The 27,652-nt window shown below is 37.1% G+C and overlaps 1 protein-coding gene across 3 annotated transcripts in view; it reads left to right on the forward strand.

Moving 5' to 3' along the window:
• Positions 1-27,652, forward strand: part of LOC131035471 (rhomboid-like protein 20) — a 202,226-nt gene that overhangs the window by 57,503 nt on the left and 117,071 nt on the right. For all 3 annotated transcript variants that reach the window (XM_057967172.2, XM_057967173.2, XM_057967174.2), the window contains exon 4: positions 3,693-3,759. In XM_057967172.2, coding sequence (XP_057823155.2) covers positions 3,693-3,759 — 67 coding nt within the window. The remainder of the gene's footprint in view (positions 1-3,692; positions 3,760-27,652) is intronic.

Below are 27,652 nucleotides of genomic sequence, written 5' to 3' on the forward strand. Positions count from 1 at the left end.
ATTGCAAATTCAAGAATTAGAAGTCTTAGAGAGGAACACACAAAATAAGGATTAAAAAGTAAGGCCAAACCCAGAAGCAATAAGTACCTTCTCACAAGTAGGCTATATGCGGAAATAGAAAGCAGCAGGGACTTGAATAAATTTCAGATGGATGACAGATAAAGGGGATATTTTTATCAACAATCCATATTTGAATATCTTCTTATCACTAGCTCCTTAGAAAACTCATTTCAGAAAGGTGAAGTTTCTTATTCCTAAAAGTAAAGTCATTCATCTCAATATATCTTCATCTTCTTAGGCTCTTTTGAATTCTTCTTTCTTGTCTTTATTCACCATGCATCACCCTCATCCACTTTCAATATATATTATTCTTTACTCCTTTGTCAGTCTGACATGAGGAGCTCGTGCTTCTTTGCAAAGATACAAATCATCATCGACATTTACACAACTACCCATCATCTTTATTCCTCCTTTTTTGATTCTGATATCCACCTTTATTTTCTTAACCCTTTATTCCTTCACCCACCTTTCCCACTCTTCCATCTTGACATAGAGACATTCTAAGGACATGCTGGACATTACAGCTCTCATTTATAAAACAATTTCAAGGATTTATTCTGTGTGACAAGGTTCCCTTCACAAGGAATCCCATCCAATGGAGGACACACAGACACTTGGGATTAGCCACTTGGATGATCCTAAGTTCTGTTGTTTGACATGCTCTTCCAGTCACAATTTGCACAAGGTAGGTGCCATGGAGAATCGAGATCTCTGGCTTAAAAAGACAATTCTAACCATAGAAACGAGACTCGGACTCGGCAAGGCTGACCCGAATTGGGACTAAGCAAAAATCTCGGCAGGACTCAGCAAAACTCAGCAAAAAAACAGTTTCTAGTGAGTATTGCCTAGAGCAAGTTCCTAGAGAGTCCCGAGTCCCTGAGACTCGGCTAGGGTCACTCAGCTCGGGACTCCTGGCGAGTCTTGGAACTATGATTCTAACAGCGAAAACCAACTTGCAAGGATAAGTTGCTAGGATATGCAGAAGATTGTATGATCTTCAATCAAATTGAATAGAATGCACTCAAATGCTTGTCAATGTCCCTGGTATTATGGGTCACTCAGCTCGGGACTCCTGGCGAGTCTTGGAACTATGATTCTAACAGCGAAAACCAACTTGCAAGGATAAGTTGCTAGGATATGCAGAAGATTGTATGATCTTCAATCAAATTGAATAGAATGCACTCAAATGCTTGTCAATGTCCCTGGTATTATGGGTCTGGAAAAAGGGACATAGAGGTCCTTCCTTATATATATGAGCAAAGGGATAAACAAAAATTAAACTGCTAAACTCCCTACTGGCATACTCGGAAGGGAAAGGAAAAAGAAAGGGCTTTAAGAAGGCCTACACAAGTGTAATCTGAACCTGGCATGAAAGAAGGAATGTACCAACGCATACAGGTTGAAGATTATGTAGTCATCCTCTCTGGTGGCAACAATCATGGGCTTTGTAGTCTCCAAGTTAGTCCCACATCCAAGGAAAATAAGAATTGTGCTATTATAGAGGATACTAAGACTAGACCTCCTCCACCTGTTTACTCTAGATTGCAACTTGCTGCACAACATATAAGGCTGTCTTGAAAATGGAAGGATCCTGATCTCCTTGGCCCATATCTTCAACAGATTTGGAGTTAATCCACGAAGCTCCATATCTCTAGAAAAACCTATGATTCTTTACCTATCCACAGTCTCTCGCTTTTCATCCGCTCTCATCTTCCTCGATGGTTGCCTTGGAACACTATCCTCATCAAAAAAGATACCCTCCTATGCTTAACAATGATCCCATACCTTTTCTCATTCCACAACAACTTCTGACTAGGCTACTTTAAATGCTGTCTTAGAAGTTGCTATGGTCTATAAAATCCTGACAGAAGCTATGGAGGGTAAAGAAATCCATAACCCATACAAATGCTTTCATGGAAGTTAATTTGGACTTGAAAAAGGTGACAGAAATTCTAGAGGATAAAGGAGTCAATGACCCTACAAATGTTGTCTTGGAAACTGATATGGTCTTGAAAGACCTAACAGAAACTATAGAGGAGAAAGGAGTCCATGACCCATACAAAGAACCTAGAGACAAAATGAAAGGATTGAGTGTCTGAACAATTGTGTGGAGAAGCTTAGCTAGATAATGAAATATAGTGATAAAATGGTATAAGCTATCAATGGCTCTTCCTGACAGAAAATGCAAGACAGCAGATTGTTAAAGCTTGATATTAAGAGGATACAAATGGCTCCTCTTGCCAAACAAAAAGCCATCAACGCTGAATACTCTATAGAGGAAAATACTCAAGGTGCCTGGCAAAGGAATTTTTTTAAAACCAAGCATTTTCTGCCTCAGCTTTGCCCACCATTATATTCAATGAGGAAAGTAGCCCTCTTCCTCCTATCCTGGGAACCCACCATTCAAATAAGTGTTGTCGAAATGAAATTATCCCAGTTATAAGTTTCTGTATGTGAAGGAAACAAGAATATAAATACTAGAACTGAGTAGTAACAATATTGCTGTAAAAGATCCAATTATTTGATGGAAATAGCTAATATTACCTTGAAACATACCCTACTGAATGGTTAATCTGTTGGAAATGACAATATTCAAAGATGATATGAGTGGGCACTCACACATTCCTGTAAAAATTCTGTTTCGTTCCACCCATTACGGGCTCTCTTGGGTTGCCTTTTTTCTCTAAGGCATCCCTTTCAAAAAATGGGAGTGGCATTTTATATTCAAAAACTATTTTTCAAACCAACACAACATGCAAAACCTTAAGCACAACACATGGTAGCTATAACCGAGATAACACAATTAAATTTGGCCATCCTATTCAGGAAGCAGTGTGATTCATAATCAACATCTTCCTTTGTCTAAAAATGGTACAACATAAATGTAGACTAAAGCAAGAATTATGCACAAAACAGAACATAATGTAAATTATCAATGAACACAGTTAGGCATATAACACGCTTTCTAAATAATGCTATGCAATGACTAAATACTGCACCTTATATGTATCTGATAGTCAGACTCTAGCACAAGGTATGAAATATGATACAATACCAAAAACACTGAGTCCTAGGTTACTATGTATCCCTTTATGCCCCCCTGTTCCTGTACCAGTACAGTTTGGGTGCTGTATAGTGAGCTTGTTTGTCCCAGATATCCTGGAAAGAAAAAGACTATGTTGCAGGCATTAGCAATATCTGTGTATCCACTATTTTAAGGTTTTAAGGGAGCTGTGTTCACTATCCTCAAAGCTGTCTTTTTATTTAAGAATAATGTGGCATAAATGTATGTGTGAGTGTGTGATATTAAATTAATTATGTAACAAATTCTGATCAAATGAATTGCACTTGCTGTGCATATTGGAATAAATAGCCGAGTTTTACCTGAACATTTACCAGACAGGCCATATTGTTACTGTTTATGTTAGATATTGTGCTGTCACTTGTCACCTTTACCCAAATACTTATTATAGTTTTGAAAGATCTAATATTTTCAGGATATAAATACAAGTTACTTTCCCATATCTTTTTGCCCTAGGTTAAATAAAAGAACCCTCTAATTGTGAGTTGTCATTAAATTTTCTTGCTAATATTTATAAACATCATCCCTGACATGAGTAAATTTAATGCAGGTGTTTGTTTTATTCTCAATCATATTCACAACATGCTTTGAACTGATTGCTTTGGTGGTATTCAAAGGTAACATTTTGTTTCTGTGTTGCGCTATTCTTTTCTTGTTAAAACATGTTTCATTTGAGTGTCTACAGATCCTTGTCTTTTGTTAGCAAAAAGTCAAGCCTTTGTGTGTCATTTTCTGATCCTCCTGATTTTCAATGCCATTATTTTTGAAGTGATTGAAGGTTTTGCAATGTCTAAAATAAAAGTTCTCCATGTCCAGCCGGTTCTTCATTACTTTTATGTGTTGATTATATTCAACGAATTCTAACAGTGCCTAGTGTGGTTTGTAAACAAAAAAGTAAGACTGAATATGAAGTGTAAGAGCATAGTTGCCAGGAAACTCCATAGGAATGTGAACTGCATCCCCATCCATGCACCCACAATTTTTGGTGTCTTAGATTTATATATAATTTAGCTATCTTCTTATTCATTTACCTGAGTACCCTAATTTGATTGGCACTCCTCCTCTGTCCCTGTATTGATACCCCTGCTTCTCCTGATAATTATGTGTTAAGAGTGATAAGGAAGCTCAAAATCATATATAAGATTGCCAGGAGAACAAATAATGATATCAAAATTCTTGAACTTTATCAGTTCCTTCATGGAATTACCATTGGAAGCAATGATATTTCAAGCATTGTTTTTTAATTAGATTAATGGGGTTCCAACTATAGGGCTTTGTTGACGTGTATTTTGTACACCATCATACACAGAATAAAATACCTAAAGGCATCTTATCCTCTCTTGAATAAAGTCTCTAACTGCTGAAGATTTCGCAAGAAGGATCAGTTAGGATGACTCCAATGTTCTAGTTAGTAGGGTCTCTACGTGTGGATAAGCACCAGTGGTCGTTGTGATTTGCTGTGTCCTCAAGGGGCCTTACGTTCCGAAGTTTTTTGCTAAAACAAGCTTTTAAAGAAAAATGACAAAAGAGTAGGGTTTGCAAGAGGTCTAATCTAATCTAACCCTAAGAATGACTTCATGTGGACAAGACTTGGCAAGATTCTACCAACTTCAATTTTGCCATAAGCTAACAACTCAATTGAAATTGATGCGATCTTCTAAGGTAACAAATGATTTTCAATACATCAATGATCAAAGATACTACCACAAAGGTACATATCCAAGATACAATAACGATTGAAGGTTAAGTGATTCAAGTATCTCCAGTTGACCACACAAGGCGTTCCTACAATCAGCAAGAAGCTAGTGGTTTGGAAAGCGAATCTCTCCAAAGATCAAGTCTCACACTTTGTCCTTCGAATTAACACACTACTTTGATTGAGAATGATTCAAGTAAATTGAACAACCATGAAAATAACCAAGAAAGTTGCAACAAAACACCATAACTTCAATATTTCATTGATTTCAAAGTCATCATGTACAACAATTGTTTGAATTCCTTTCCTCAAAACTCAATCTTGCTACAAAAGTAAATTGCTTCTAAACTCTAATCTCTCTAATACATCAAACTCTTTAATATCTAACTAATTTCTAACTACAAAATGAAATGAAATGAGGGTATAAATAGCATCCTCAATTACAATGAATGGTCCAGATCAAAAGTAGATCAACGATCAAGATCATGACACCTAAACCCTAATTAGGGTTTGTTACAAATGGCCTCCTTTTTACTGAACAATATTAAATGCATAACCAAATATTAAATTTGGCACAAAAACCTAGGAGACATAAACCAATGACAATTAAGGTGCCATGTCATCTATAACAACCTTTCATCTAGAATCTTATTCCCTTTCCAATGTTCCTTTTTAGCATATGCAATGAATCTTGATACGATTCCTTCAATTTCAGCAATTGGAATCTCGGGAAGATTCTTCATTCTTTTTTCCAAATGGATGACCTGATCAAATGCATCTAGAAGAGCTGCGTCCCATGAAGATTCAAGTTCTTTAGTTCTTTCAATCAGGAGCATGGTGGCAAACATCTGGTCATGTTGCTCATCTGTGATATTAGCGTCCTTGCAAAAGATGACCTTGATTCTATCCTCCAATTCCTGCAAATCCACATCTGTCTCGACCTCGATCCTCCTGCCAAGAATGGTACGAAGTACCTCAAATACTCTGTCCTGGATCGGATTGATCACCTTCTCAACATGGCTACATCTAGTACTAATGTCCTCAAAAAGAACACTCTTCATCTGGAGTAAGGTTGACCATTGAAGCAAACTGTGAGGTCCTCCATCCATTATCTTTTCTTGCGCTAAGACCTTCTTCGATGTTTGTTTAATTACTTTCAAGACAGGAATGATAACATCTCTAGTATGAGCAAAAGCGACTACTGTTATCATCAAGTTGTGGATTATCTCAAGAACCTGGATAGCCCTATGAATAGTCTTCATCATCCTTGCTACAAATTCTACGGCAACTGTATGAGATTTATCCATCCAAGTACTCATACGCTGGACCATACTCCTAAATCTCTCTGCCTCATTAATTGATTGAAGGGGAAGTGCCTGCACTGGTGATCTTGCTGGATCCTGACATCCCAAAGGTTCATTGAGATGACTGAAATATGTCCTCCATGCACCTCTCTCTCTCTCAAGCTTTCTATTCTTCTCCATTTCTTCTCTAAGCTTGTCTTTCAATGCCTCAAATGAATTGGTGGCATCATCTAGTGTCTGCTCGGCTGTGGATGGACCTAGCTCAAATGTCTCTATATCATATTCCTCTGCCAGGATCTCCCCTTCATACTTGTCTACTGCCGGTGTAGCTATCTGTAGTTTTCTGGATCCAGTCTCATCTCTAATCATCTTGGACATCTTGGTAGCCTTCCTCTTCTCTGTTACTTCCTGAGAATGTCCAACAAGGCTCTCTAAATCAATTACATTGTCCTCGTCCTCTATCACGATCACCTTAGTTAATCTTTCCTTCAACCAATCTGGGATGGCCGATCTTGTCTCTTTGACCTGAATCTCCTTATGCACTACTTCTTCTTCTCTGGGAGGAGATGTTACCTCGTTATCTTCTCTATCCTCATTTAGCTCATAATCTTGGAGAGATCCATCTGGTGACCCTTGCGGTGCTTGTCCCTCTTCCTGCCTATCATTCTGTACCATCGACTCCATAGATTCTTCCACTTGAAGTGTCCTCTTCTCTGGTCTAGAAGATGTGCCGGATGAACGATCTCGATTGGCCCCTTGCTTCTTCTTTGAAGATTCTTTCTTTTCAGGCCTTTCTTTCCTCTTCGAACCTCTTGGATGGAGATTGCCTTCACTGGCACATCGAAGGTCGCCTTCACTTGTATTCCTAGGATTAGGATTGCCTTCGCTCACACTAGCTCCACCCTCGGCTGGTTTCTCTTCCAAAGTGAAAGTCATAACTATGCCTTTCTCTCTCAACTTCTGATGCTGTACGTCAACCCATCTGCGAGTACAAGACAAGACTGGAGCCATCAAAGCATCTAAATCCACGACCTCGGGCTCATTCCAATCTAACCTTATTGATTTGCTTTCTCGATCATAGGATGATTGGAGATGTCTGCTACTGTCCTGAGCTTGGTCGGCCACTCTGTAAATCCTGCATTTCCTGATGAAATCCAAAGGCAATCTAGAATGCATCTTTCTTTTCACTTCAAGATCATCTAAGAGATTCATCATAAAATCTTCTATTTGGTACTCATGCTTAAACTTCCTACCGACTGTCTCCTCTATGTATCCATGTGGATCAAAGCTTTCTCTCAAAGCAAAGGATGAAAAAGAATACAAAGCTAACTCCTTCTCTGTGTCATCCATGGCTAAAGCATTAGGACATACCTCAACTGAATTGCCCAAAATGATAGGTACAGGAACTCCATTCCCATGTCTGTGTTTGAATGCCTTCGCATATGCTGCCAACTGTCTTGTTACTTCAACTAACACAATTCTGTCTGTTGGATATCTCGGCAACATGTATGGAGGTGAAGGACATCCATGTACTCTAATATAAGTGAATTTCGGAAATTGGATAAACCAAGCACCGTACCTCTTCACTAATTCTTGTGCATCCTGAGATAATCTGTTGTGAATCCCACCTTGCAACGTCCTTGTGATGTTCATCGTGAAGGTATCATTAATTAGCTTGTAGTTGCTTCCTGGCGGATGATGCAAGTGGACATAGGAATCACAAACTCTGACCTCGCCGGGTCCTCTTCCAGTCACTCCTCTGTGAGGTAGTCCTGCGTACTCAAAGCTCCTGATCAAGGCATATATGACGTATGAACTCATGTAGAAGGACTTGGTAGCCTTGAGTCTCCTTAACTGTACGTCCAAGCAATGGCTAATCATCCTAGCCCAATGAATTGTTCCTTTTCCCTGAACTATCACCTGGATGAAGTAAAACATCCACTTCTCAAAGTAGAAGGCGTGAGGGGCTCCTGTGACTCGGTTGAGCATTGTGATCAAATCTCTGTACTCCTCCTGGAAATCGATTCTATGCGGTGTGTTCGGGATCTTGCTCAGGCGAGGACGGCTCTTGAGTAACCAGTTCTTGTTGATTATGCTTAGACAAGCATCTGGATCATCTTCGTACATTGACCTGGCTCCTTCTATGCTCTTGTATATCATATCCCTGTGCTTTGGAAGATGGAAAGCTTCACTTATAGCTTCCTCTGAAAGATAGGCTAAAGTATTTCCTTCATTGGACACGATCGTTCTGGACTGAGGATCATAATGACGAGCACACTCGATCATCAACTCATGGCATTGAACTGCTGGAGGGAAGCCGGCCGCCTTAATGATGCCACTCTCGATTATTCTCCGGGCGACAGGTGATGGCTTGCCAATGTAAGGGACCTCTCGAAATTTCTTCGTGCTGAAGTTGCCCAAATTGGTATCTCCAATGTTGCTCCATTTCGACACGATCTTGGTCTCCACTTCTTCGGTCTTTTGATCTTCCTTCATGAGAGCTGGACGACTGGTGGATGCTCCCGTCTTCGGGGTCGCCATACCTACACAACATTTCATAATAAGCACTAGATTTTGCAATGCATAACATAGATTAGATATTAAATTTTTAGGAAACCTTATGATAATTCTTTGAGTTAACATTTCCTAAAAACGATTGAGCTAGTGGAATTCAAAATTTCAAAATTCAAAATTTAAGGCTATGACGATCAACATTCAAAATCAAAACAATAAAACAATATCGCCATACCTTTTTTGAGAGCTAACACTAGAATGCAAACAAGGAATTTGCCTAGGCAAAATTAATGTTTGAAGCTTTTTCCACGTGATTTTCAAGCGAACGTCCTTCCTATCAACTCGCCACCCTTGGGGATGTCTTTGACGTGATCTTCAATGTTCTTGGCAAGTTCACTCAATTCTAACTAAGGTTCGCACGTACTCTCCTTTTGATAATGCTTCGCACCACCTTGCTTTAATGAAATTCGCACTCTTTAAACACAATTCGCACTTCTCCTTCCAAGATCGCATGTGAGATGATAAAATGAAAATGTGAAAATGAAAATTTTCACCCTCCTTTTATAAGCGCTCACCTCATATTCACCTCTAGGCCGACTTTTACAAAATGAGGCAATTTAAAACGATTTTTAAATAAATAACAAAGGCCGACCTTTTAAATCCAAGCACTCCATTTGATTTGTAATTAAATTAATCATTAATTAATTAAATGCCTTTGTTTTTTAATTAATAAACTCGATCTTTAAAAGGCAAAAATTAATTAATTAATGTTTTAGCGCAATTTTTAAATGCTATTTAATTAAATTTTCAAACCTATCGATTTTTAGCATTTAAAATAAATTCAAAAAAATGTTTGTTAGCGCCAAAAATTTTTAAAAAATGGAAAGATGCAAACCTAACGCTCTGGTCCCCGACTGAGGGACAGGAGCGAACTTCATCTTGGTCTTGATTCTTGTGCTTTTGACGTTTAAAACCTCCATCTCCACGTTGAATTTGGCATTTTCGTTGGGAAATTCGAGCTTGATTGACTTGCTTGTGCGAATGAGTGCCTCTTGAGGTGATATCGCCCTGGTCCCTTGGTGAGGGACAGGAGCGAACTTCCATTTCTAGCTCAAATTGGTAACATTTTGTCGTTCACTTCCTTTGTGTCGCCTTCCAAATGACGCTTTAAACCTTTTGCAACTTTGCTTTGACATGATCTTCGAAGGATAATGAGTGATTTAGCTAATATCGCCCTGGTCCCTTGGTGAGGGACAGGAGCGATCTTAATGTTTTCTCCTTGACCTTTGCATCTTTGATCCTTAATCTTCATCGTGAGGGATAAACCACGTTATTCTTTCATTCCACTCTCACTTCACTTGGCTTCTACAAGACACATTTGATGTTTGGAGGATTATCGCCCTGGTCCCTTGGTGAGGGACAGGAGCGATCTTGATGTTCTAGCCAAAATTTGCTATCTTTCAACCTTTGCTCTTTGTTCATTGCTTCCCAAACGATGTCCTTGATCTTGTGTATCCTTGCTTTGTCATAATTTTAAAGGAAAATGAATGATCTTGTGCAAATCGCCCTAGTCCTTGCCTGAAGGACAGGAGCGATATAGGTTCCTTGTTCAAATCGATCACCTTTTGACGTTAGATCTCTTTGCCTATCATTTTCTTAAGATCACTTTGATACTTTGCAACCTCGCATAACCTTGACTCGGCATGATTTTGAAGGATTTGAGTGATATGGTGATTATCGCCCTGGTCCCTGACTGAGGGACAGGAGCGAACTTCAATGTCTTGGGCTCATGCTTGCTTTCATCAACTTGCCATTACTTTCATAATGTAAAATGAAGTCCTTTGATCCCTCTTGGCCACTTGAAACTTGATAAACCTTCAAATCTTAGGCCTTCATGAAGATTTCGCTCTGGTCCCTGCCTGAGGGACAGGAGCGAATTGGGACTTTTGGTGCAAATCCTTCAATTTGGTGGACCTTTGATACTTTGTTCTTCATTGAGATACCTCAAAAATGTCCTTGCCTCCACGTATCCGGACTTGGAGTGATCTAAAACTTGGGATGAAGGCAAGATAACTAAGATATCGCCCTGGTCCCTGGCTGAGGGACAGGAGCGAATTTGTACTTTCAAGCTCAACTACACTTTGCCACCTTCAAAAATTATCTTCAACGGTCTTGTTATGCACCCTTTTATTCATCTTTGGCTTGGAAATCATTCAAACTTGGCAAGAAATTCATCTAAGGCAAAAATCACTCTGGTCCCTGACTGAGGGACAGGAGCGCCTAGGCCAGTTTAGAGTTCATTAGGTGTCTTGCAATCTTCAATTTGTCTTCAACGAATCCATAACACCATCTTTGTTTGCCTCAAACCTAAAACTTGCTTGATCTTGGCCTAAAACATGCCTTATGAAGAATTTCGCTCTGGTCCCTGGGAGAGGGACGGGAGCTACACTGAATTTCGCCCTGGTCCCTGACTGAGGGACAGGAGCGATTTTACATTTTTGGTCCATTTTCCTCATGTTCGCGTTTCCAAATTATATTCAATTGATGAAATGTATCTCCTTTGACCTCTTCAAATCGTCAAGTTGTTCAAATCCTGCAAGGACAAGGCAATGTTTAATTTTGAGCTCCGGTCCTTCACTGAGGGACAGGAGCGATTTTTACTCCTGGAGCATTTCCGTGTTCATGAAATTCTTCAATTTATATTCAACGGAAAGATCACGCCTTTCTTTACCACTTCCAATCGAAAAAATCATCTTGATCCTGCAGAGACAGTAAGATTTTTGAAAACGAGCTCCGGTCCTTTACTGAGGGACAGGAGCGATTTTGCTCCTACAGGCCAAAATATCGTGATTTCACAAGTTTAATCACTTCACAAGGCAAAAACAAATTATTTCCATTGCCCGGGATCAAATATCAAAAAACTCAAAATTTGGTCAAAAATTACTCAATTGGACAAAATTCACAATTTCATCATTCATACTTAGACAAATTTAGACCCTGCATTCAAAATTCCAATTGAAAATAGACCAACACACTTAGCCTCTGGCGAATTCACTTTATTCAAAACTGCATCCTACGAAAGGAAGCTCAAAAAAAGCTCTCAAGACTGACTGGACTCTGGCCTGAAAAGATAGTAACGAAAACCCTAAGGCTTGACCCTAATCCAGACAACTGACAAACTATCAAAACCCTAAAAAAAACAAAGCGAAAAACAGGCAAAACGAGCAAAAAGAGGGGGTCCCCATTTTAATGGGGCGATGTGTGAAATGGTCACAACAGGCTTCAAATCAGCAACAGAAAGAAAAGACAACATATGCTAACATAATATATGGGGCCCCAATTCAAAACCAAAAAGAAAGAACAATATATTTTAACATGATATAGGGGGGCCCAACATGACAACAGAAAGAAAGAACAGCAAATTTGATTGGCATCTCCATCACTATACTAGTAACCCCGCATATACTGGTAACTATGTGTAAGAGTAATTAGAAAGCCTCAAACCATATAAGGTTGCAAAGAGAACAATTAAAGGTATCAAGATTGTTGAACCTCATTAATTTCTTCATGCCACCAATGGAAGCATTAATATTTCAAGCATTGTTTTTTTAATTATATTAATGGGGTTATATGTGCGAGGCCCGAACCCAGCAATAGAAAAAAAGAACAACATATGCTAACATAATATGTGAGGCCCCAACTCAACAACAGATAGAAAGAACACATATGCTAGCTTATCAGAATATCAACCAACATTATGACCTACACGATAGCTATATCAGCTTCAACACACTACCTAAAAAACCACCTTAATAAGTATAAACAGAATAACAGTGCCGACACTGCTTGCCAGCAGGAGAACATAAGAATAGACCACCTAACTATACACTGGACCACCAATCCCTTGCACATCACAACAATCCCAAAAGGAGATAACAGCCAAAATACCTGAACTGAAGAAGATTAAAAACCAAAAAACAGGGGAGGGATCATAGGAAAACTGTAAGCAAAACCTAAAAACAATACACTGTAACAAAACCTACTAGACATTGAAGAGACTCACATTGCATTCTTGTGCTAGGAGATGCAGTTCTCCAGAAACTCATCTGGAAATCCCATTCATAGAAACCAAAGTGATCTCCATTAACAGTGCAAATGGTTGAGCTGTAGACACAAATCTATGAAATTTAATCACCTATATTCTTCGCAATGCCCATGTGAATATACCTTCCTGCAATGATGGTATAGTATAGCCAGTAGTAATCTCTAGTTTGCCATTGTGAAAGGAAACTGTCATGTGCCTAATAGCCATTTGCAAGTCTTGGCAAAATGCCTTCAATATATGATTATCTACTGCAAGTCATGGATACCCTCTTGCAATTTCTTTAACATTACTTCTATAGTGCTGCCTGAAGCATTCTTTCTTCTTTTCCTGATCCATACAACAACACACCTTTTTGCTTCTTTACTTCTACCTCAATTTCCTTCAAGTCCTCCAGAACAAGCAAGACTATTATATGAGCCCTTAAATCATCATTAACCACAAACATCTTCAACTTTTGCTCAAACTGTGAAAAAATCATGGCCCTAAAATGCAGCTGACTGTTATCCTCGAGATCCTCTGCCCCTAAAACAAGTTCAGGATTCTCAAGTAAGAAGATGAAATGCAAATGTGATCAAGGAAGCAGATAGTTTCAGAAGAGCTAAGCAAAGTTAGAAGGTTTGCTTTATCATTCAAAGATGATACAATTTGGGAATATGTCCCATCACCTTCATCATGTTGAGCAAGTTGGATAATGTTGAATATCAAGAGATATGCCTCGATCACAAACTGTTGGAAGTGTTTGTCATTGATGTCAAGATGAGAGACTGATTATTGAATTGTCATGGATGTCAAACATAAGAGGCAATATTGTCATAAGGAGTATGCTGGATGCATCATGATCCATGTCGAAATGTATGTATAATAGAAGATCGTTTTTTCAGATTACAAAAGAGAAAGCTCTTTACATTATCTTTACAGATAAGTATAATGCAATTGGAACCAAATGGCGACAGTGAAGTATATCGGAGCAATTTAAGACAATGTCATAATATGAAGGATATCTTCTGACTAAATTCAGTTCCAATTTTATGAAACCAAGGACAGCAATAGCAAACCTTATGGTCATTGATCAGCAATTATAGAAAACTTTAATAAGAGAAATTTACTATGGTTTCTAACCTTCTAATATGCAGTGATTGAAGTAGTAGAAAAGCCAAGACAATGGAAGACATCGACTATATCAAGAGAAGACTTAAGAAGCAATTGAAGTAGCAATTCGTTAGAAAAGACGAGCTTTAATTTGCCTTTTTCAAAAGACAAGTCGGCATTCAATCTATTATAATATGCAGCAATTTGTTTGTGACTACTAAAAGCAGGCATACAAGACAAAAGCATAAGAGATAAAGTCAGACCTGCACTAAAAGACAAAAAGGAGACAGCAGATGAATAAGACAAAAATAATATTGCCAGCGATTGTAAGGCATATGATTATTAAAAGTATTAAGGTACTGTATTTGATTACACAAATCAATGACAGCAACGACTAGTAATAAGGCAATACAAAGATTTAAATAAGTCAGAGTTTCCCAAAGGTAGCTGCCACATATAAGACAAATATGGCCGCTACATATAAGACAAATTTGTCTAGTTTTAGAATGGTGTGATTTTATCTTAGAAAAGTGTGATTTGTTTTAAAAAGCTTACAGTAGCGATTAATATTAATATAACACGGCAAGTCGTATATCTGAGTTGTATGCATCTTCCATCAAGTCGACTTCATAGATATCAATATGATGAAACAACAATTCAAATTACGGACAGCAAAACTGACAATGATTAGCAGCGAATTTCTGTAAGGAAAACATTATTCTTGAAGGAAGCCTGGAAGACTATGGGAAATGTGATTAATATTTGCAAGCCAAAAAGATGAGATTTTAGTGCTTTATTAACAAACAATCATTATTTGTTTATTAAAGACAGATTTGTTAAGGAAATAAACTAGGTTGCCGGTTCGGGTTTGAAGAACCGGTTCGCTGGTACAGCGAATTTTTGAAAGAGGTTTGGGTTTGTTAGTACACACACACACACACACACACACACACACATATATATGCAGCTTATAAGCATGAATTAAGATCAGAATGTCACATAATATTATATAAACAACAAAAACACCATAAAGTATAAACTTGTAATCATAGCATCATATACTTAAAGTTCAACATCAAAATATTAAAATGATAATATCAAGTTCAAGTATCATTGTTTCAAAATTCAACTTTTAACAATTGGAACTTTATACTAAGTTTAGTTCAAATTGTTTAAATCATCTAATCTTCTTCTTCTTCTTCAATGACATTAGTTGATTCACTAATACTGGCAAGGCCAATGGGATCAGCTGCACCAATAACATTCTCGCTGTCCAAGTTGTCCAATGAAGCAACTACAAGCTGAGAATTGGAAGCATCCAAGTCCGTATGTTCTGCATGCATATCCCACATCTTTGAGTCCCCTTCTTTGTATTCATTCTACTTGTGTGATAGGAGACGTAAGTTGGAATGCACATATACTAAGTTCTCCGCTCTTTTTGATTGCAACCTATTGTGTTTTACTAAGTGGATGAAAGAATATGTGCTCCAGTTTCTTTTTGATGCAGATGAACTAGCAACCTATGAAGACAAGGCAAAGTAAACAAGTAAACAATTAAAACTAAATTATTAAAGACTTTAAGACTTAAAGTTATAAAATTTCTAGCAACCTATGAAGACAAAGTAAATTTATTTTTTTAAATAAAACTTACTTGTGATATAATTTTGATTGCTAGGGGCTGTAGCAATTGGAATTGTTGGCCATGGAGGTACCACCAACTATGGGCATCCTTCTTAAATCGACGACGAAGAGCGTCAATACTTAGACCTCTTGCATTCACAAACTCTATGAACTCATCTGAAATCAAATCTCTCAAATCATCATCAGGAAAGAGTCTCTGGAATTCTGCCTTGTAACCATCTAACACTTCTAAATCTCTATATGGTGGAAGCCTTCCTGGCATATCAAGAAATTGGTTGCTATAATATTTTGGTGTCAATGCATAGGCAAGAAGATGTAGAGGAGTGATCATCTTGTTCCATCGTTCTAAAACAATTGCTTGCAATTTTTTGAAGAAGGTCTCCTGAGGGTCTTTCTCTTTCTCATTTATGATTTTCTTCATCTTCTCAAGCATTTAGTCAATGCCATCATACAACTCTTCTATGCAAGGCCTATCCATGTTAGTGTAGCGAAGCAAGTCCATAATGGGCTCAGCGAAGCGAAGGAGATACTCCACATTTTCCCACCATAACTCATTCAATATCCTTACTCTAATTCTTGCTGCCCTCTCATTGTTGCTTTGCTTCCATATAGTCCAATTATTGCTGATCACCATATTGCAAAGTGCCCCTTTTACTTTTGCAAGTCGTCTCAAGATGATTAAGTTAGATGCAAAACGGGTTTCAACAACTTGTAATAGAAATTAAAGAAAAAAAATACAATTAAATAGAGACAAACATGTAAAACTAAAAAGAATACACATTACACAATCAAGTTATGAAAATCAAAAAATTTAAAATACTAATTTTAATTTTTTTAATTAAATTACCACTTCAAGTTCAAGTTCATTTACCTTCAAAAGCTCCAAATTTTAGAATAATCTGAAAATTCCTTGAGACACGTGGTGGTTCGGGATGAACATCTGGATGTCCTCAGCCTTTGCATACACGTCTTTGATCCAATCAATTTTATTCCCAATCTTTTTTAGCATAACATTGAGCGAGTGGACCATACAAGGTGTCCAAAAGATACGTTGATATCGCACTTCAACCAACAAACCAATAGCTCTACAATTTTTTGCATTGTCTGTAATGACTTGAACAACGTTTCTAGGCCCCATTGACTCAATGGCAACAATGAGAATATCAACAATAAATTGGCCATCTTTTACTTGCCCTTCACAGTCAACGGATTTCAAAAACATTGCCACTTTAGGGGAGGGGACATCACTATGACATTGATCAAGGGAAGGTTTTTTGAATCTTTCCACCCATTTGAAACATTGGATAACCTTGTCTCAATCCATGAATCTCTTATGGGCTTCAATGCATCCTCAACCCCCTTGACCTCTCTTTCCAACAAGGTGTTGTGTATCTTCTCATATCCGGGGCCCTTATACCTTTTTGGAGCTTCATTGACACTTTTTAGCATCTTCTTCCAGTATGGGGAGCGAATAACACAAAAGGCAGCCCATTTGCATATATAAATTGTAATGTCCCCTTTTCCGCTCTAGTTTGTTTTTGAGACTATTAGCCTATTGCGGAGACCCGTAGGTTAGTCAGAAGTAGAAATTAGGGTTTCCTACCTCTGGGAGGAAGTTTTTGCAGTTCCGAAAGCTTGCATGTTGGAATTTGTCTGTTTGGATTTTGGATTCCTTCTAGGTTTTTAGAAAGCTTTGCAGTGAGGGTACATGCATAAAAGTTATGGAGTTTGATCGACTTACTATTTTTAGTAAGTGGAGGCAGAAGCAGTTGAGTTCTCTGGGTTTTTCTCGGTTTTTCGAGAGCTCTGCGATGGTATAACATGCAAACCAATCTGAGGACCTTTTCAGGACTTACTATTTTTAGCAGTATGCTATTTATAGTAAGTACTATTTTTGGCAAGAATTCTGCAGCTCTGCTTAGTGGCTATTTCTGGTAGTATTATTTTGGTAGGATCCTGTATTCACTCAGATGACTATTTTTAGTAGTTCAGTTCAGAGCCCCAACTTAGTTTAGTTTTTGGTGATTTCCAGTACTTCAGTCTCCGGCTCAATTTGGCAATAATCAGTATTTGAGGAGAAGGTATTTTTAATATATTAATATCTTAGGCATGAGGTATTAATATTTGATTATTTTATGTATGGGCAACTTAGGAAGGGAGAAAATATTAATTTTATCCTAAGTCTATTTGGGCCAAATTTGCATATGACTTCAAGGGGGTCATTATGGTGTTAATAATTAATTTATAACTCAAGGCAAATGGGGCGATTTTCTAAGTATGTTGCCTTAGTACTATTTTTTATTTGGAAGTCATAGTTGGACGCCCACTTTACACTTTATTTTATGACACTTATATTTATTAAAAAGGGCAATTTTTGGGTGAATGTGAATTGGGCAAACTTGTGCAAGGAAATGAAATGAAATGCAACGCCAAATGTGGATGAAATGGAATGGCATTTGGTTTGGGCGTATTTGGAGTGCATTTGAATTTGGTTGGCAAAAAATTATAAATAAGTGATTTGGGCTCTCATTTTGGTATCCAAGAATTCTTATAATGAAAGGCTGTCGAAATGTAGAGTGAAAGCTTCGGGGAACGCTCACCTCCTAGCCATAGTTTGATTTCTTGCTTGCAATACAACAACTAGTTGAGCCAGAGACTGCTCTTCATTCAGAGGAGTGGATTGAAGAACAATGTTGTAGAATTTGTGTTAGTTTCAGATGTTTTGGTGTGTTTTCTTGATTGTTCATGTTGCTGGTTGCGGTGTGTGCTGAAGGTGTTTTTTGCTCGTGGCTCCCTGTGTGCTTGACGCGTGTTTTTGGGTATCAGCTCCATCTCTTTCTATGCCTTGGGCGATATAGTTCACCATTTTGCAGATCTTGAAAAGCTGATTTGGATTCTATGTAGCAAGTCGAACTTCCCAGCAGAGCCATCTCCTTTCCTTGTCTGCCTCGGGTTGCGTGCTGAATGTTTGTGGTGTTCGCGGTGCAAGTTTGAGGTTCTATTTGTGCTATCTATGTTATATCTTTCATTTTCTTTTGGTTTGGTGCAATTCAGAGTTGATTTGGGGAAGATGTGAGCATTTTATTGTGTCCGTAGCTTGCTGGTTTGCGTATTTTCAGTGTGTTACTGTTAATTTTAGAATTTGAAGTTGGTTGTGTGAGGAGCTTTCTTGGTGTGTCTTGAGCTTTTGGTGTTGGGAGTTGTTTTTTTGGGGTGTGTAATTTTATTGGTGTGGAAAGAAGGAACTTGGTTATTATTTGCAGCTGTTGGTCCTCCATTCTTTACTTCTATGATTCATATTGTAATGCTGGTAGTAGTACTAACAACAGTTCCTATTGTTCTTTCTTGTCCCACTGCTTAAGTGGAAGAGGTTGGCCATGCCGCCTATCTTGGAATAGTGATTTTCTCTTAGTTTGTAATGCATATTATGCATTGTAAGTTGGTTAGTAGTACTAACAACCATCTAATTGGATTATTGCTTTAAGTCCCACTGTATAAGTGGAAGAGACTAACTTTGCCGCCTATTTTGGATATTGTAATACTGTCCTCCTACTGCATAAGCGGTAGAGTTGATTTGAATTTCATTTCTAGTCCTCTTGTTGAACAAGCGGTTGAGTGATTGCATTCTTCAGTTCTTTGGCTTGTCCTTGGCTGGTTTACTGCCAAGTGATTGCATTGTTTTAATATCCCGCTGTATAAGCGGTAGAGTTGATTTGAATTTCATTTCTAGTCCTCCTGTTGAACAAGCGGTTGAGTGATTACATTCTTCAGTTTTTTGGCTTGTCCTTGGCTGATTTACTGCCAAGTGATTGCATTGTTTTAATATCCCGCTGTATAAGCGGAAGGGGATGGCTTGCCACCTGAAGATTGTAATTATTTTCAGTTATTGGCATCTAACGATCCCCTCGACACTGTATGCTCTCACCCTCCCAGATTGGGCTCTCGGTGATCAGAAAGTGGAAGGTTACTTTCAGCAACATTTGGTTTTCATTTCCTAACCATAACAAGTGTTGTGTTGAATGTAATTGTGGAAAATATTTGGGAAAAAATAAGGGGGATATCACATACATCTTGCTACATCTTGGTCGGCAATGCCCCGACTCTCATTTTGAAATAATTTTGAAATGAAGTTTCCAAAGGTCCTTTTCTTTTGCATGGAATGGGTGCTTGAGTTTCAGTGTCAGGCTCAGTTCCGGTAGTAAAAAAGGGGTGGTCTTCTATCACAATATTTGAAGATGGGAGTAACATTCCCTTTAATTTTTTTTAATGGGCTTGTTTTGTCTATGTGCTTCTCTCTCTTCTGCCTCTTTAGGCTCTGTGATATATTTTAATACTGTCTCATTTGGTATAGGAGCATTTTTTTTTCTAGGGCATTTCTCGACTCCTCTACCAGGTATTTGACACAAATGGCCTGCCACCCTAAAATATGAACTATTCCTTTCTTTATCACAACCCTGACATTTCCGACGGAATGCCCCATCTCTTGGAAGAGGTCTTATGATATCAACATACTTCCACGAGAATCAAAATTTGGTTGTTCATTACTAGCATTGCCTATGGAAGAAGAGGTAGATGCCATTGTATTCCTATGGGAAGAAACCTTACACACATTCAATATAAAATCAATAGAATGGAAAGAAAAATAGGTAGATCTTTTAGTTTTGGACAATTATGAATCAAAGAGAAATGAAAAAAATAAATAAAATTAAACAAAAATAAAATAAAATGAAAAAACACTTACCTCTTCCACCCAATAGAAGCTTGCAAAGGAGTAGGAATGAAGCACAAACACTTGATCAAGCTTCACAATCGATCTTCCAACTCCCTCTTGCTCAACCAAACTTTTGTTCAATCACCTATTTGCTCCAGCTCGAGAAAACAATCTATTTGCACACCAAATGAGACATAAAACCCAACATAAGTAATTATAAAAGCACTTTTTAGGGTTTTGGATGTCAAAAAATTATTAAATTTCCCAAAAAAGTTCTTTTTGGCAGACTTTTTCACTTGGTTCGCCTGTGGTCTGCTGGAATTCGGCTTGGTCTGCCTGGGTTCGAACTTGGTCTGACCAATTCGAATCAGGCTTTGTGGTCACGGACCCTGTCCGGACCCACAGGCGATTCAAAAAGAAATTAATGACATTTTCTCCAAGGGTTACGGTCTGTTTTGGAATAATGTAATTTGTTTATTAAACATATAAAACATTTCAAAAGGCATGTCTCTTAAAGGGGAGTCACATTCTTCTAGATAGATAAGAAGATATATATTGAGATAGTGAAGAAGAAGTTGGGAAGAGGTGCGATGTGAGTACATAATAAAGAGAATATATTTCATATACACCAAGAGTTTCATGTGTAAAGGAAAGAATATTTGATGAGGAAGATATAAGTGGGTGTGGTGTGTACAAAGACCATCAAGTAAATACATGAAGAGCAGATATGCATATATAGAAAGATCATTACAGACCTGAGAAGAAGAACACAAAGAGAATATTGTTGCAGATCTGCAGAAGAGTTTAGAACAGATTTTGAGAAAGAAATTTTGATCACATTGTGGCAGATTTCTGGTCTGATTTATATCAGATTTGAAGGCAGCATAAAAGAGCTTCATTATTGTGAATTAGTGAAGAAAGTATTGTGGCAGACTTACAGTAGATTTGAAGAGCAACTTGAGATGAAGATTGATAGCATAGATTGGGAAGGATAAGTTGATCCATCATCCGTTGATTAAGCAACATTAGTAAGGTGGAAATTTGAATGAGGGGTTGGTACCTCTAGTGGGAAAGTATCTCACAAGCAGAATGAGGGGTTGTAATGTCCCCATTTTCCGAGTAGTCTATTCAGGCTCAGAGATTCACTTGTTATCTGTCTCCGCATGTGAAATTCAGTATATAGGAGATGATTGGGCTAGCAGGGAGGTTTGTACTTAGCCATTTTTGGCTTTGGTCAACTTATATTATGTGAACTTTATAATATTTTATTATAAAGTTACTTTTTCTAAAATTAGACATACTTTATAAAAGCCAATTGTAAAGTCTCATTAAAAGATTATGGATCCCACTTGGCAGGTTTGCCTAGGTGAAAAGTTATTTTAAAAATGTGGTAAATTTTGAATGATCAATGCCACCCTCATATTGGGTGCACATAATGAAAGAGAATCTGCCCAGGAATCTTGGCATTAGATGCTTTTCAGGGAGGTGCTAGGGTTTGAGAGCATAAAAGTATGCTTTGGGCATCATTTTTGGAGACTACGATTCATTTTTTATCATTTTCTCCCTGGAGCAGTCTGCAACCAGCAGGGCAGCATTGGTAGATGAGTTTCTCAGAGGTCATTGGACGCAAACCCAATCACCATTCAGTAAGTTGGCATGCTATAGAAGCTTCAAATCAGGCCATTGAGGGCCAAAACCTTGAAGTTTGTGACTGTTACAACAATATAAGTGCATGGTCTACAGATCTGGGCAGATTAGAGGGCATTACCAGCAAAATAAGTACTGATTTATGCAGGCTGTACCTCCTAGTCCTACAGCAGGCTGTAGCTCTCCTTTGTGCTTGGGGAGCTTAAATAAACTAATGAGGACGTTTTAGTGGTGGAAATAAAGTCCGAAACTATTGTCAGACATTAATAACAGGAGATCATCAGTTATTTAAGGGAGATTGTAATGTATGTGACCTGCATCGGCATTTCATTGGGGAAAATTGATCCATTCTGGAGACCTAGCATGGCAACCCTAAAGAATTTGCAACCGATCCACTCTTTCTTACACAAATTTGTTTTGTAATTACTTCTAAGGCAAATAAAACACATTGGAGTCATTGTCATTAGCTGGAGGCTCCTATACTGCTCCACGCTTCATTTCAGGCAATAAAAAACACTCATCCATACTAGTGTGGAACACTTGGTAGGCCAACTTTGGCTTTGAATGCTTAAATTTGTTCATTCCTTGGATTTGTATTTCACTGCTAATAAAATCAGAATTCTGAGTGTTCATTTCAGTCAATTATTCTTTCATGTTTCGCATTCTATTTTCATTCCTCATTGGTAAATCAAAAAGCAAAACCCTTCAATAAAACAAAAACACCAAATTTCATCAGAAATCAACTCAAAACATTCACTGGTCAAAGATTTGAATCAAAGACAAAAATTCAGATTTATGCCAAATTCTACTTGGCATCTTATAGGGTTGTCGCCTCTAGTGGGAAAGTGTCTCAAAAACAGAATGAGAGGTTGGTGCTTCTAGTGGGAAAGTATCTCACAAATAGAATGAGGGGTTGGTGCTTCTTGTGGGTTGATACCTATGAATTTGTAAAATAAGTTTTCTATATATAAGGAAGCTATTTTACTGTGGTTTCCTCCCGTAAGGGTTTCCATGTATATATCTTGTGTTCAACTTGTGGTGCTTAATAGTTAGATTCATGTTAATGTTAAAATGCGATGAATATGTTAATGAGATCAAGTTAGATGCTTATAATATAGTGTTGAAAAAGTAAAAGTTTGTCGTTATACTGATTCACCCCCTCGCCCTTCTTAGTATACACCTTGTGAAGATCTACATGTTTTGCACGTTGAGGTGGTGTCCTACTCATCATCGACCAATCGAGTTCTTCCAAGTCAATGTGTCTAGATACAATGAACCCGACTCATTTAAAGGATGGAGCAAGTGACACATGCATTATATTGAAGTTTGTTCAAGCTTACCTAACCTCATCATTCATTTGTCAGAATTCAAGAGAGAGACATGTGTCCTCAATAATGTAATTATTTCATTGGCCAAAGAGAGTTTGTTGTAACAAACCCTAATTAGGGTTTCATATTGTAATCTTGGCTATTGATTTGAGATTCAATTTGAGCTGTTAAAATGTAATGAGCTTTCTATATAAGGTTCAATGCTCTCATTGTAAAGGTTAATAGTTGGCAGCCAGTTAGTTAGATATCAGTAGAAGTAGAGTAGGAGGAAAGAAGGAATTGTTGCCAAGACTTGTTGATTTTAATACATGATCTTCATTGAAGCATGGTGGGTTTATATTTGTAATTTCTACATGTTGCATTGTTTCTTGTTACTTCTCAAATTTAGATAAAGTTCATTGATTGTAATGGAGAAATGCAATGATATCTTGATGGAATTCCTGTTCATACCTTTTTTAATTTGCTGATTGTAAGTTGCAGTGTATGGTTAGTCTGAACCTCATCAAGCACAAGTTCGATTGTGAATGTTCACTTGAATTGTGCTAGCATTGGATATTTGAATGAATGTTCATGATATGAAAATCCTTCGTTTTTCCTTAGAAGATTGCATCAGTTTTATGCAGTTGATTTTGTATGGCAAAGCAAAGTTGATTATGGAATCCATCTATCAAAGCATCATCCTTTATTGTCATTGTTCTTAGGAGTAGAATAAATTTCTTAACCCTTTTTCCTTTCGCTTTTTATTTTCCAAAATTGAGTAAGCAAGATCTAAAGTTCTAGTAGAGTTCAAGCAAAATGTAAGTCCCCTTGTGATTCCAGCAAAATCACATCAAATACACTGAGTCTATCCCAAGCAAAAAGTCACACAATTCACATTGTAAACCTTGGAGTTGCTTTGATTGATCACTTTGTTTAGTATTCAAAGTTTCTTTGTTCAAGAGAGGATATAATACCTTGGTATTTTATTTTGTGTTCGAGGTGCATAAAAAACACATAAATAGAGCTCAATATCCATGTAATACTAATTGCCAAATTTCAAAACCTAGGGCACTTATATAAGTCTCCATTCTTAGGCTCGAAAAAGCATGGTTTGTTCCATAGTTGAAAAACTTGGACTTAACAATGACTCGGTTGGCCCAAAAATTTTAAAAACTTGGGATTGGCCAAAAACTCAAGAAAAAATTGGCAATAACTTGGCAAATTAAATGTATGATTTCTTAAAATATTCTTAAAAAACACACATATATGCCGAATTTGTGGAACATATACCAATTTTTTTCCTCTAAGTTGTTGCTATCATATTTTTCATCTTGCCTCTCGAAGTAAATAACATGTAAAGCTTTCAATTCTCTTACCTCTGCATTCTCATTCACTCTCTTGCCTTGATTTTTGAGAATATAGTTGATTATTTAAGACGTTTAAATTTATTAGTTATCATTAATATCGGTTGAGCTGAGAAATATATTTATAATATTAAGTATACAATTTTAAACATATTTGTTAGCAATTTTAAATGTTTTTAAATATATATTTTATAAATGTTAACAATTATAAAAACTTTAAATATATTGAAATTGTTAACCTAAAACAATTATAAATATTTTTTAACATATATTTGTAACTTTAAATATATGCAAATTGTTAAACCTCAAACAATTATAAATGTTTTTTAACAATCATAAAATTTTAAATAAATCAAAATTATTAACTTCAAATATATTATAATTGTTAACCTTAACAATTTTACAATGAAATCGAATTGTAACCCTGGAAGTTTGAAAGTTGAAACCAAGATTCAATTTTTAAAAAGGAAAAATTGTGCCCTTCCTATCGTGTTATGCCCTTCCCGTTCCAAGTTGTGTCGTGCCCTTCTTGTCGCACTGTGCCCTTCTCAGTTCTGATTGTTCAACTACGTTTTTCCTCCATCTCTAGTTGCGTCTTGAAGAAGATATAGTCACAATTATTTGGAGTTTCTAGTGCACGATTTTGCTAGTTTTTGGCACAAAAACCGCTGCATGCCATTGCTACACTTGTTCTCGAGTATATCGGTGGGTGACTCACTAGCGGATCTGACCCACTAGTACTCGTGATTTCAGAGAGTAATTGGCGAGTTTTGTATCTATGGTTTGTTCCATCGAACAACGGAACTTTGTTTGAAGAGAATCCTTCTTGTCCAATTGTGTGCTCTTTTAGATCTTCCTTCTAGTTGGTTAGACTAATTTGAAGGAGTCAGCTCTGATACCAATTGATTAGCACACAGTTATACTTAGTCAAATTTCAATAATTAACATGCAACTATCAGCATCCTCTCTCTCTTTCTCTATCTCACTCAGTTTATCTGCCTTAAACTCTAGACCTATCTCTCTCCCTATCACTCTTCCTCTATCCCCTCTCTCTACCTCTCTCTATTTCACTCTCTCCTCTCTCCTCTCTCCCCTAAGGTCCAGACCTATCTTTCTATCTCTCTATTTGTCACCCTAAGACTCCCACGAGGGGTGCTACCCTCAACCTTGTTTTGGTGTTGCCCCCAAACCTCCATCAAACTATAAGTCGAATCAAGTAATAGGCCAATGATGAATCATGATCTTACATATCCCTTGTTGCAAATCTTTGTATATTCATAGTTAAAAAAAAATTATGGCTACTGCATCATCTAGGACCTACCTGAGATGCCTTCGTAGGAAGGATTTAGGCTCCTTTGAGCCATAGACTTCTAGTGTTGTTTATATTTGTTTGGAACATTCAATGTAATAGATTTCACATTCCATGAGTTTTGTATACATTTGGCAATATTTATATATATCTAAGTGTGTTATTTCCTTTAGCTACAATTTGTTTTTATACTTATGTGATAGATGTATACTTGTGTATGTGATTAAACTAGCTTCTATTTGATTATGTTATTGTGTCTTTAAGGTTTATTTAAGAAAGGGTGCATGAAACAAATTTTAAATCCTTAAAAATCTCTAAATTTCTTGGGTTTTTCACTTTGTGGAGTCTTTGGTGAGTTTGCACCGAGTTTTTTTTGCTTGGTCTCAAGTCTTGAGTTGAGTTGAGTTACCCTTGCGAAGTCTGCGACGAGTTTGAGTCTCGGATCTTTTTTCTGCATTCAATTGGCCACTCTCATGATATGTTGATACTGATCATCGAACTCAGAATACTTTCTCATAAATTTATTTGTATCTATAAGCTGGATTTAATATAATAAATAGGCCTGTTGTAACATTCATTTGGGTAAGGCTTTTAAATGTTTGTAACATTCATTTGGGTAAGGCTTTTAAATGTTTGATGCATAGGGTCATCCTTATTAACATTTCTGTCTTCTAATTCCATTTAGCAATGGAAAATTGACTCTCAAACCAAAAAGGACAAAACATAAGTTGCCTTCTTGTAATGCTGTTATCTGTTTTGCTGCTTCCATTTTATTTTTAGTTTTCCTCACATGTCAAACGTGGTAGGATAGAATGTTGAAGATGTAGCTTCAGTTGGAATCCTAGGTCCCAATTCTGCAGATCAAATGTGTAAGTGGCCTATTGGCCTTACACATTTGATCAATAAATCAATATTATTTAAAACTATTAGTCAAATAGTATTTCCTATAATATTTATGCTCTATTATATTCCACCTATATCGATTATTGACTGATTATGATTGTATTAGCTCAAAACATAATTCTCTATGATTTGATTAATATCGGTTATGTTATTAATTATGTTGATTATTAATCATAACTGATTCCATCCTTGTCATTGGGTTGCTTGGATGGTTTATAATCATCGGTTGTTTATAACCGATTGTCTAATATGATTTCGATTTTACATATCACCGATTATATTAATCGGTCTATAACAAACCGAAATAGTATATGAGGCTTGGCATCTCTTAGGATAGTCATGACTTCTATAAAACCCGTCGAGCTTCATATATATTGTGTGTTTCTTTTTTGAAGAACTAGGAATGGCAATACGACAGGGAATTGATACAATATACTACATTCTATAATATCTTCTGCAGTCGGTGAAGATAGTATAACACATCGATAAAGGTAAGAGGTGAATATATATACAACAGTCAGTACCCTTAAAGATACAACGATACATATTGGATAATACACAGCAGATCAGAGGTGCGAATAACATACAAGCATCCGTAAATATATAGATCGTGGATATTAGACTCGTGTTGGATATACAACTGGTGGCAGACCAAAAGGAAGATCAATATCACACTCAGTGAATTGATATCGATCCATAAAGATTAACGGATTGGATATACTGATAGAATACGATAAGTAAGAAACAAATCAATGTTTGACAAACAATATATCACATCAGACTAAAATGACTTGTAGGCACAGACAAATCAAACACGGTGAACACGATCAGTTTGGATATCAACTGCAGCTAATCGTATGATTGAAGATCGAACAATCATCAGGTTGATATTATATCAAACAAGAAACTACACTTCATAT

Source organism: Cryptomeria japonica, chromosome 10 (genome assembly GCF_030272615.1).
Source record: "Cryptomeria japonica chromosome 10, Sugi_1.0, whole genome shotgun sequence".
Taxonomy (NCBI): Eukaryota; Viridiplantae; Streptophyta; class Pinopsida; order Cupressales; family Cupressaceae; genus Cryptomeria; species Cryptomeria japonica.